Source organism: Anthonomus grandis, chromosome 13 (assembly GCF_022605725.1).
Source record: "Anthonomus grandis grandis chromosome 13, icAntGran1.3, whole genome shotgun sequence".
Classification (NCBI taxonomy): Eukaryota; Metazoa; Arthropoda; class Insecta; order Coleoptera; family Curculionidae; genus Anthonomus; species Anthonomus grandis.
The window spans coordinates 5,605,176-5,617,730 of NC_065558.1; the positions used below are offsets into that span (position 1 = coordinate 5,605,176).

Below are 12,555 nucleotides of genomic sequence, written 5' to 3' on the forward strand. Positions count from 1 at the left end.
CACGAAATCCGCATCGATGGCCCCTGATAATATCTTCCGCATAAGGGGTCAACCTTTGCAGTCTTATAATTGATAGTGTATAATTGAAATTTTTCCTTGCTTATGTATTTGTATAATGACGCTTCTCTGTGTATTATTCTATATTTGTTCTTCACTTTTCTTTATTATGCTCTTAAACAGACCTTTCTATTTCCTACATCGTTCCTGTTACAAAAAAAATTACATACCTTCTTCTACATCTTCCTCAAACTTGATCCATCTAGCGGTCTCTTTCCATTCCATTTCATCCCCATCCACAAAGAGTTCCTCCATTTCAGAGAACAAGGGGTGACTTTCGTGCTTCTCGTCGCCCAAATCCTCCCCCAAAATAAACTGGACCCTCTGGGAGGGCGGAGTACCTAAATCAAAGCAGCTTAAATTAACTTTTATGTAAAGACACATACTTTCAAAGAAAAATGCATCGAAAGTTTACTAGCAAAGAACAATCATGCAAGAATGAGTTTATCAATAACCAAATATATTCAATTTTCCCCTTATTGTCCCAAGAGTCTTCATGTCATATTCGGCCCCATATATAAGACATTTTCATTTATATATAGATAGCACATGCTGTAGCCAAAGACGTGAACGCATTCACGCCCTTGACCGAAATAAAAATTGATGGTCGGCTGTAAGAGATCAAGCGATGATAATGGATGATACATCGAAATGTCAAGAAATTTTAATAAAACAAATATGTAGTCTTGTACGTTTCATGGTATTTAATAGCTTTTGATTAGGCCGGCAAAAGTCGTTTACAAAATAAGCTTCATGTAAAAACTGCAATACACTCTTTAGAGAAATTTAGTAGAAAAAATAACCCTGAAACCGAACGTGATTTAGCTAACCAATTTGTAAGCTAAACAATATTTTCGTCCATGGAATTAATCTATGGAGTGTATTCTAAAGGAATTACAAAAAGATTTTAAATAGCTTGGAAGTTATATGTAAAAATGTCCAAGAATTGATTAAAAAAACATCACATTTGCTCTGAATTTGGTCTTGACACTGATCCTAATTCAGGAAGTATTAGACCCACAAAAATTGTTCATATATAAAATTATTCCTTAAAAAATAGGGTTTCTTTACGTGAAAACTCTATTGATTTAGCTTTTTTATAAATATTAAAAAAATTAGACAGCTTAGTGAAAAAATTACCTTGAAAGCAAAATTGTTCCAGTAAGGTTGATTTTCAATGTAAGATTAATTTTTTATATCGAATTGTAGAGTGGTTTTTGTAAAAAAATCATTAAAATACCTTGAATAGATTAGAAGTATTATAGAAAAATGACCAAGAAAAATAAAACTTTTTAATTTGCTCCAAAAACTTGAGTAAACAAAATTGGTGGGTATTCGATCTTGGCTTGTAAAACTGCTCCTAACTTAGTAAAAACTGCAATAAGAACTCAAAAAATTTAGTAGAAAAAAATTACCCTGAAACCGGACGTGTTTTAGCTAACCAATTCATAAGCTAAATAACATTTTCATCCTTGGAATTAATCTGTGGAGTGCTGTAAAGGAATTATAAAAATAAGTTATACGGAAAAATCTCCAAGAATAATTTAAAAAAATTATATTTTCAATTTCGTCCAAAAATACTAAATTCAGAGAGCATTGGATTTTGGCGGGTAAAACTGGTCCTTACTCAGAAAGTATTAGACTATGAAACATCGTTCATATATGAAATTATTTGCCAAAAAAATGCCTCTTCTTTGAATAAAAACTGCATTTAAATAATTTAAAAAGTATTTGAGTAATCCTTCAACAAAATAATGGAAAAAAGTCAACCTGAAACCAAAATTATTCTCGCTAAGTCAACTCTTAAGCTAGGATCAAAATTTTACATACAACTTATTTATAGAGAGCCTTCTATAGTACTAAAAAAATTGCTCAATAGCTTAGCAGTAATCTTGAAATATCTCCAATAAGAATTAAAATTTTACTCAAAAAAAACCTAATTTTTTCATCAATCTCAATGGACATGAAACGTACAAGGTTCCAAAAAATGAGCACTTCGGCTTACATATCTCCCCGTCCTCGGAGATACTAAGTCCTCTTCTTCTGGATACTAATACCCCTAAAAAAATGGCAAATTAACTACACTGTTGTGTGAATATTGGGGTCATGTTGGTTGAATTCCAATGCTGTAAATTTTATATTTAATCTAATTATTTCATAAAAATACATTTTGTATGCCCAAAAGATTCTCGTGTCTGGGTGCTTTTAAAAAACAACAGATGGACCTTCTATCGAATTTATTCATGCCGTTTAAATTAAGTGGAACGGCTGTCACGCGATCCGTACATTTGAACGACCTGGATAAATTCAGAAAATGTCTATTTTTAGACCCCCCAATCGGTCAAACTTATAAAAGGGTCGAGATAGCTCTTATTTTATTCCTCATAGAGACATCCACAATTTTTCACATATATGTTTTTGGAATTTCATTTTCATGGTTTAATACCATATAGAACTTACTTGGTCTTTCTTCCTCAGAAGCTGATTTATCACCATCAGAAGTCCTATGGTGATGCTTCTTATGTTTATGCGAGTGCCTCCGCTGGGTAGGTACGTGCACCCCAACGAAAACCGTATGAGCTCTATGCCCTAAAAAAGAATTTTCACCATTTCAGTTATAAACTTTCATTAAATTTACCTTCGAAGTCTTTTTCATCGAACGATTGGTGTTTCTCCTTTTCGGCCCTTGGGTCCTTCGGTGCTTCATCGTCATGCTGATCCATTTCCGCTCAATATTTCTAAAAATAAATAATTAAATGTAGGGGCAACATTGTTGCTTATATGTACATAGAAAGCAATTAGTGACTATATTATAATGTTTGCTTTTAGATATCAAATACTAACTTAATGTTTATTATGTAATTTCCATCATGTAAGCCTAGTGCTATGTAAATATAAATTAAACCGATTGTGTACATTTTTCATTGATGCTATTGTCGGTTGTAAATAAATCACTTTGAGATTAAAAGTTAATCTTTGATAGATAAAAAGTACATTTTTAGATAATCACTTAATTTATATACGTTTTGTTGTAATGCAATTATCTTTATAGTTAAGATAGAGTTGGATCAAAGCTTTAGTATAACACTTTAAAGGAATTACAAAAATGTCAAATTTTAATGTTTCAAGAGAATTTAGTGAGTCCTTACAACATATGGCCATAAAAGTTATAAGGTCCCACACAGCCATAAAAAACAATGAAGAATGGAATATACCTGAGACGAGCTTCAGCAAGCTTCTAATAGATATTACTATGATAATCAGTGCATTAAATGCTAATTTTTTATATAAAATTATTTATGAAATTAGTGGTCATGTAACTGAATATTGCTAAAACGTAACAGCAGGCAGTCAAGTATTACAAACAACAGATTAATTTCCATAATTCTTATGGGGTTTGCATAACATTTATTTAAACAATAGATTGAATAAATAAATATTCTGCATGAGTTTTGTGAACGATTCGGTTCGTTTGGTTAATTCTGGTTGAACTAATAAAGTGAAATTGTTAAGATGTGGATTAATTTAGAATTTTATTTCAGGCATTTGAAGTGATTTCAAAATCCCTCCTCGGGCTCTTAAAGTTTAGGCATTTAGTGAATGCACACTTTAAAGTTCGATTTTTAAAGTAATCTTTTAAGACTTTTACTCAATACGCAACAGGTACTCAAATATTTATGTCCATAGACTCATCCAAATAAGTATCGGATAATATCAAAAAATAAAATTATAAGAATACAACTTTTAAAAAGGACTTAAAAAAGGAAGAAAAAACAATAAAAAATCTACAATTAACTAAAGACTAAGAATATAGGAAAACTACAGCTTTTTACAAACAAATACGAATTATGGGAGTAAGAGGGAAGGAGTATGAGATGCTGCAATTTAAATATTCTGTTACCGTATAAAAGAAATTTTTAATTCAAATTCTTTTCAATGAAGCTTTGAAACTATTAACCTTTTCATTTTTTTTTTATTTTGATGGGAAGATGATTGTATAATTTAATTGGTAAAACTACTGGGCTGTTTGCCACTTTGGTTAATGTATGTTTGGGTAAATCCAAATTTAAGTTCACCCTGAGTTCATAGTAAGTACCTCTAGACAAAGAATAATCACACAGGTTACGCTTTATATGCATGAGCGAGTTGAAAATAAATAGGCAAGGAAATGGCATAATTTTCAAATCTGGAAAAAGTATTCTACAAAAAAATGTATAAGGCTTAAATAAAATAGTTCTAATTATTTTTTTCTGGGCCGTAAGAACCTGACCACTTCTAGAACAGTTACCCCAACACATTGTACCATATGACTAACATGACTGGACATAATCATAGTAATAAAGAAGTATCAGGCCAATATCGATTTTATTACGTTACTGCCAGATCACATAGGCATAAACTTTTAAGTATTGAATATCTTGTTTTTAGGTAATTTATTTAAATAAATATTTTATGTTATTCTAGGCATTTGAAGCAACTTGTTATTTTATTGCTAACATTTGAAGTTTTGTTTTATGTGATCCAGATATTTTAATCACTATTTTCAAATTTTTAGAGTCAACTTTTATGGCTTTCAGACATCGAAAAAATATAAAATATAAAAAAAAAAAAACATATAAAATATATTTTTTTCGGGAATTCGTCATTTTCACCTTTATCCCAGGCATTTAATTTTTTTATGTTCTCAAGGCACTGGAAATAATATAATTAAAGATCCAATATCGGTATTACGGCGAACAATTAAACAAATGTTTCCAGAGATAAAAATCAAAATTCCTATTGATTGCCCGGAAGAATCAAAAAATGACTTTAAATGCCTGGAATAACATGAAAAATTATTCCAAAATTTGGAAAATAGAAATGCCCTAAATATGAAAAATTACTCATAATTAAACGTAAAAGGAAAATTAATAGCCAGGGATATAAAGTAATTTGTTCATGTTGAGAAAGTCCTTGTTGGCAAATATTTAATATGGAATTATTAAAAACCAAAATCCGTTATACCTTTTTATGGACATTTTATCATAATATCATGTACGTTTTACTATGTTTTTAATTAATTAATTAGTTTAGTAACACCCTTTTATATTTTACTTACATAGTTTTCCCTTGACCACGGTTTAACAACCGAAACGCGTCGCAAAATTTTTGAAATAATAATTGTGAAGTAAACAGGGCCCTTCGCCTATTATTTTGCTTTGCATAATAGTACTTCACCCTGGAGAAATCTGTCGTAATCATAAATATTTAAGACCCAAGGGCTGTGACGGAATAAAAAATGCCTTAAAAAACCTGGACTAAAATAAAAACTGAAAAATATTATATGTCAATTATGAAGAACAGGAAAACTGTTACACCCTGTATATTTCTTACAAAGGGTAAAACAAACAAAATTAAAGTAAATACAGATCGACCAGTGGTTAGACCCGCCTTCTGTAACTGGAGCAATTTTTTAATAAAATAAATCTGTGAGCGATAAACGTCGAGAACATGCAAGGGAAATTTGGTAATTTCAGTTATCCTGCAAAAAATTTTCATTTCATGGATCAATTATCTACTTAAAACCAGTTTACCCGTTCGGGTTCACTTTTCGGTGCCTTTATTCAATTAAATTTCTAATTTGAATGCATTTATGACTGCGTCACCTTCATTGAGATATTGTATCCCCAACCGATGGTGATGATGCTGATAATGAAGATATTTACATACATTTCTAAATAATAATAATGATAAATACAAATCATATGTTAATAATTACTCAGCAGGAAAGTTTTCAATAATGTTTATGTATTTCACAAAATGATAATAATAATAAAAGTAAAACACGTGTATTGTTATTGACATTGTGGGTGCGGAAAATATTTTTTGCTTAATTTGTTTGTCTTATTAATGCCAGTTTTTAGCGTTTGCTAATTTTCAGTTTATTTTATGTTAATTCATCATCTGGATGTAGTTTAAATTTTGATGCTTTCTTGTGCATCTTTTATGCATTTTTATACTTTTGCGCGTTTTATCAGTTTCAAAATTAACCATAGTGTTACTTCTACTCCCCCTTTACTAATACTCCAATCTATAGCGGCAAGCGCAAGTGAGGCAGCAATCAAAGCATTGTCGTTCTCTCTTTAACTTCGCCCCCTAGAAAGAATTTTTCCAGGCCGGTATACTGGACAACAATGTAATATGCATATGATATGTAGTAGTTTCTGTTTTTGAATTAATTATTACAAATAAAAATATATTATAAAAAAAATATAAATACATGTTTTTCTGAGAAAGTTATATTTTTGGTAGGAATCCAACATGATTTTTTTGCATATGGTCTGTATCAGTAAGTATATTTTATCAATATTAGTCTCTTCTTCAGTGACCCTTGAAAATTATTTTTACTGCAGTTAGTATTTTAGAGTATTTTTTTTGTTATACCGTAAGATGTTCTACCTTTCATTAGTAGAAACTAAGGCAAAATCTTTATGAGAATTTTTTTTTTCATTTTACATCATTACAAAAATTCTAATTAATTTTTCATATTTCAGAATATTTATACTTTTCAGATTTTGTAATTTTATTCTGGAAGATTGAAACCTTTTTTTGTTTCTTCTAAACACTTAAGGTAAACACTGGAAATTTTGGCTTTTATTTCAGGTATTAGACGTAGTTTTTTTACGTTTAGGACATGGATTTTTAGAAAAAAATTTTTCCTATAATACCGATTTTTATCATCTTATTCAAGAATTTTAGTTCATTTTTTTTCTTGTAGGTATCTAACATTATTTTCTACGTATTCCAGAAATTTGAAATATGGTGTTTGTCTTCCAGAAGTTAAAAATGGCTTTCCATGATTTTGAAGTATTTTGAAGCTGGATTGAATGATTTCTAGGCTATACTAGGCTATAGGAAGGCCTTATACTAACAGGGTCCTGAAAATCACTCAACTATGTACGGTGCGTTCTTGTTGCGTATCTCTTTGCGAAGAAAATAATATTTCATTTCTTCCTTTCGGCTAACTCTACTCATCTGACCCAGCTTCTGGACGTGGCATTTTTCTGGCCTCTTAAAACAGCTTGGCGACAGATCCTTGGAAAATGGAAAATGGGGGCTGGTTCAAAGCATTGCACTGTTCCAAAGGACAGATTCCCTTTCTTGCTAAATGACTTGTCAAAAGCTATTGAGCCTAATGCTGGAAAAAACATACAATCTGGGTTTAGAAAATGTGGAATTTTTCCACTAGATAGGTAGGGATCAAGTCTTGGGACGCCTTCCGCAGTAAAATTTTGACGAGACAAATGATGAGAATCAGAACATTGAAGAAGGACTTAATAACTCTTTGGTAAACCTTCTAAGAACAACGAGATATGGCGATGGTCAAAATGTGAAGAGTCGATGTCGTAAAATTCAAGTTTCTACTGGCAAAAGCGTTACAAGTGCAGATTTTGAAAGCACGTTGGATAAAGACGATCAGACGATCAAGAGGATAATCATTTGGAAAGACGTATGGAAACCTTAGATGAAGATTCAGACCCGGAAATGAATTTGCTCCTTAGCAATTTCATGCCAATAATGGCAAAAGCTCAAGATCATTTTTCAAGTGAAGACTCAAATAGACACTTCACTACCAAGTTTCACCGATAAGTCCGAGAATAAGTTGGATACAAATAATTCATCAGCATCAGTCTGCTTTGAGGGTAAATTGTTCAGATGTGTTTCTCCTATTTCGCTTGATTTAATAGATAAAGACTTGGCTTCTGGTGTGTTTTCCAACAAAATATCGAAATAGGCAAAGAAATAAATATTTTATCGGACAAGTCATTATTATTACAGAAAATTAAATTGAAGCCACTTTCTTAAAAAGTCGCCCCACAAAACACTCGTCAGAATATATTTATGGATTTCCAGAAGTTCCGGATATTTCCACCTTTCATTTTAGCCAGGTTGTTGTAGAGGTTTTTCCCAGTTCATGACGAGATAGAAGCATCTACGTCAAGAAGAGACATTTTAAAATTTAATTTGCATCAAAGTTGTTTAATTTAAATAATATGTTTAAACTTGTTACATTTCTATAGAAATAAATGTTTTTTTTTTTGTAAAATTGGTGTTTTTGGCAGATTTTTTTGTGTATTTATATTTTTTTATCAATTTAAAATTTTTTTCAAGTGTTCTTATTCGCCCCACATTAAAGGTGAATAGAAAAAGAGCGTTTTTATTTGTTTTTTGTGGAAAAACCTCTATTTAAAAAAAATCTATTATGCGCTTTTTGATCTACAAGTCGAGACCTGGAGATTCCTTATTTTTTGTTGTCAAAAAGGTGACTACCATGTTAGCAACAGAGTAGAAAAGGTCCGAAACTGTTTTTATTCACCCATTTTACTCACGGTACCTTATCAAAATAGCAGACAGTCATAGATGACACATTACTAGAGGTAAAAATTAAAATTTAGGTAGATAAGCTCTTAGTATTCCAGAACTCCTTAAACCTGTCTTTTCCTTTATTTGTTATTTCTGCTTTGCATTTGAAAGTTTGATCAACATGATCATGTCATCCTAACTTTGAGGATCTCCTCAATGGGTTTAGGATTCTAGGTTGATCCTAAAGTAAAAACAATTAGATATATAAGGGGTTTGAAGAAAATCCAAAAGTTTCGCTGGATTTTCTCTAAAAAAAAGTGCAAAAATCCTTTATAAAAAGTAAAGTATAAATAGGAAAGGATTTTATAAATAACAAAGATAAGAAACAAAATATCATGTCATAGGTACGATGGTGTATAAAGAGGTAAATTTATTTGAATTTCATTCGAATTTAGCGCGAAAATTGCTTAACCAATCAGACTTCTGTTGGGTCATTGAGTATGATGCATGAAAAACCACTGTAAAAAGTAAAACTATCTGAAATACTCGAAAATAGCAATTTCTATGTTAATCCACACAAAATGTAAAAAAATAAATGGGTTTTGAACCCAAGTTAAATATGTATGTAAAATATTTTTTATCAAAAGTAGGATTTTCGGTGTCTGAAGGGCATAAATCTGGGAAAAATAATTAAAATCCCTGGAGCACATAAAAAGGAAAATCAAATGACCAGACACTTCAAATGCCTGGAACAAATTAAAATGTTTATTTAAATAAATAAAAATAAAAAACTGAATAAATTATCAAATTACAAAACAGTTTTACCACTAACCAAGACTCTTTATTTTATTCTCCTCAATGTCTTTTCCTCTTTTGATAATTCATAGTGATTAATTATTTCTTGGCCAATTGACAGTTGTACATTTCCAATATTTTGCTTGCTGACTATATTAAATTTGGTCTTCTTTAAATTTATTGGTCTACGTAATTCTTGTTGGTAACCAATGCAAATCCTCAATAATACCGTATCATTAGTGTAGTGAATATTACTTATTGGTACTAACAATATCCGCCAAAAATTTAACGTAAATATAAAATTTCAAACGCGTTTTGCAGCATGTAATACTCAGACAATATTACAAAGTTTAATATCTCGATAAATATTAATCTTATCGTTTTGGGTCACATATTTTTTTTGCATAGTAAATTGTACGAGTTTGTCATTTTTTCTGTAGGACTTATTATTTCTAAGATAATGGCAAAAAACCGCAATATTAAAAAAAAAACTGGTTTGAATAATTGGCCGGTGTGCGTTTACAATTACACCGCAATGGACACTTTTGTATAAGTTCACGTATATTTTAAATGGAAAATCTTCAGATCCCTTGCTTACGGATTTTCTTTTAGGGTTCCAAGACGAAAGTGAATAAAAAAATAGCATCCTAGAGTACCTATAGATGCCTGTGCTCTCATTATTATAAATGTGTATAGTTACATCGATACACTATGAATGAAGAATAAAAGAACGCAGTAAAAGGTACTTTCGCAGCTTAATAAAATTCACACAATGTATTTACCTAAAATTCAGTGCAACAACCTTTGGCAACCACCCAAGTAATAAAAAGGAAAAATCGACTTTACGATACGCGCGAATCCGGGGAGAACAGCGCGAAATTCTCGCACGGTGATCGTGGCCAAAGCACCGGCGTAACTGAACCCCGCCGCTCAGAATCGTAAAATCAGAGACGAAAACTGAAAATGAACATAGAAATGCATGTGATAACGGAACTTTTTGTCGTCATCTTTTAGGAAACCACGATGGTGTGTTTATACCGCGAGTATAGTCAAAAAACAAACAAACCAAAAAAGAAACTGGCGGTGGGAGTCGCGGTGAAGATGGATTTGCGCGATTGGAATATCAAACCGGTACGAGGCGGTTACTATCTACATATAAGTTGCCATTACCACGATATATGTAATTTTTCCACTAGTTTTTTTTAAATTTTTAAGGAAAAAATGATCAGTTTTGCAGTTGCTGGTGAGAGAAGGATTACAACTTCTTCATTTCTATTTTAATCCAGTCGATACAGCAGTATAGAAAAAAACTTAATATAAAATGAATAATAAATAGTAGAGATCCGTAAGCTAATCTTTTTTTACCTGATCTCACTAATAAATTTTAACAAAATAAATAAATAGGATTATACCTAACGAAGCAAGAAAACAAAAAAACGTGTTATTTTAAGGATTTTTTGAGAGCATTTAGTGAGAGATATGAAAATGATCAAGATCCTGATTATTACTGGTGTAAGAACGAAAGTATTGGTATTTATGATATGATATCAACTAATATCCCGACTTCTATAGCTTCTATTAATGCTTCTCACTATCGAAGAAAACTTTTTAAAAGATCCTTTACATACAACATTGCTTACGTGTTAAATGCTTTAAAAACTGACTCATTTGATCTATTCTTTTACTAAAGACTTTAAAACTGCTTTATTTAAATGTATCGTTGGGTATGTGTAGTTAATTTTATGTACAGTGTGCATCAACCAAATGGAAAAAAATGCATAATAAATAAATGGGGATATTCTTCAAAAAACTCAGACACCTCAATAAGTATTTTTATTTGTCTAATTTTTCAACAAAAGAAAATTAAATAGAGTATGTCGTATATGTTAATATATATATGTAGTAGTGGCAAATATCAATTTTCTTATTTTAAACGTGACATATTTCATGTACAATTCCTACTCCAATTTTCAACTGTTTTAGAGATATTAAGTGTTTTCCGAGTTATTGCATAAATGAATATTAAAAACAAAAACAAAATTTTTTAGATAAATTCGTAACATCAGACTCAAATACTAATAAGGAATAGAGTTTATACCTTACTCAGAAATTTCTTCTAACGTTTCTAACGTTAGAAGAAACGTTCGGGTTTAGTTTTTTAGATAATATTTTTGACGTATCTCTATGAAAAAAATCAAGTCCAATGATGTCAGATCAGGGGATCGTGCTGGCCATTCCATCGGACCTCGTCTATTTATCTACCGATTTGGTAAAATTCGGTTGAGGTACTGCCGGACATTGATGATATTAGCTGGAACTTGTGTGTTTGCTGGATCAGGGTTTAGAGAAAAATTATCTACTTGCCATGCCATACTTAATTTTGTGATAGACATTGTTGATGCCTTTGAGAGGGAGAAATATGTCATTGCGACATTCTGTGATCTCTCAAAGGCATTTGATTATGTCTATCATTAGACATTACTACAAAAGTGGGACATTGCTACAACTATGGTGTTAGAGGGATTCCAAACTCCAAAGGCGTTTTTGGGTTCCATTTATCTATGAAGTGACAAGTAACTGAAATTAATGGCAAAAAATCATTAATACATATTATTTCATCAGGTGTATGCTCCTATAGTCAAATGATTTTTGTCTTGGGATAAATAATGGAAAATGATAACACAACTTGTTATAACTCACATAAGAACTTAGAACATGCTCAAACCGAGAACCTTGAGCATTTTAGCAGAGAGTTGGGTTTGACTCAAATTCTTTGTCTCTAAATTTAAATAAAATTGTAAATATTGGGTTCAGCTTCAAGGTTAGAATCAATCAACAGATATTAGGCAAATTGAAACTCAGTTATTGGGTATAATACTGGACAAATAACTTTTTTTTTATTTCACATTAACAGTTTATGTAACAAACTGGCCAGCATACATTTTCCACTCAGAAGAATAATGCAGATATTGAAATAATTGCTTATATGTTTCAAAATCTTATAATGTATGGTATCTTAGCATAGGGCAACACCACATAAGCATTACTATTTAAAAACACTTTTAAATAACAAAAAAAGCAATAATACTATCCAGAATAAACAAATGTGAATCTTGTCGTCCTCACTTTAAGCTCCTAAAAATACCCCTCCTTGCCATATTTTTTTTTGTTCTTTTTTCATAAAAGAATTCTTTTTTTTTGTTTTAAATTTCATGTCATTCCTCTATACTCAGTGCATTGAGAATCAAATAATAGAATCTATATATAAAGAACCATTTATAAGAAAATGTTGAAAATTTGACAGTGTACTAATATCAAAAAAAGTAACACTGCTAAAATATCACTTGCGATTATGCATGG

General features: G+C 30.8%; 1 protein-coding gene across 7 annotated transcripts in view; it reads right to left on the minus strand.

The window, feature by feature from the left end:
• Nucleotides 1-12,555, minus strand: part of LOC126744245 (sodium bicarbonate cotransporter 3) — a 40,513-nt gene that overhangs the window by 25,535 nt on the left and 2,423 nt on the right. For 4 of the 7 annotated variants that reach the window (XR_007663088.1, XM_050451617.1, XM_050451612.1 and 1 more), the window contains exons 1-5: nt 9,978-10,234; nt 2,696-2,795; nt 2,518-2,646; nt 2,063-2,116; nt 228-398 (exon numbers count right to left, since the gene is read on the minus strand). Coding sequence is in view for 6 of the 7 variants with exons in the window: in XM_050451617.1 (XP_050307574.1) it covers nt 228-398; nt 2,063-2,116; nt 2,518-2,646; nt 2,696-2,780 (439 nt within the window). In the remaining variant the exon portion in view is untranslated. Of the gene's footprint in view, nt 1-227; nt 399-2,062; nt 2,117-2,517; nt 2,647-2,695; nt 2,796-9,977; nt 10,235-12,555 lie in introns of those variants that run through there. The other 3 variants (XM_050451616.1, XM_050451613.1, XM_050451614.1) reach the window with 3 other exon arrangements.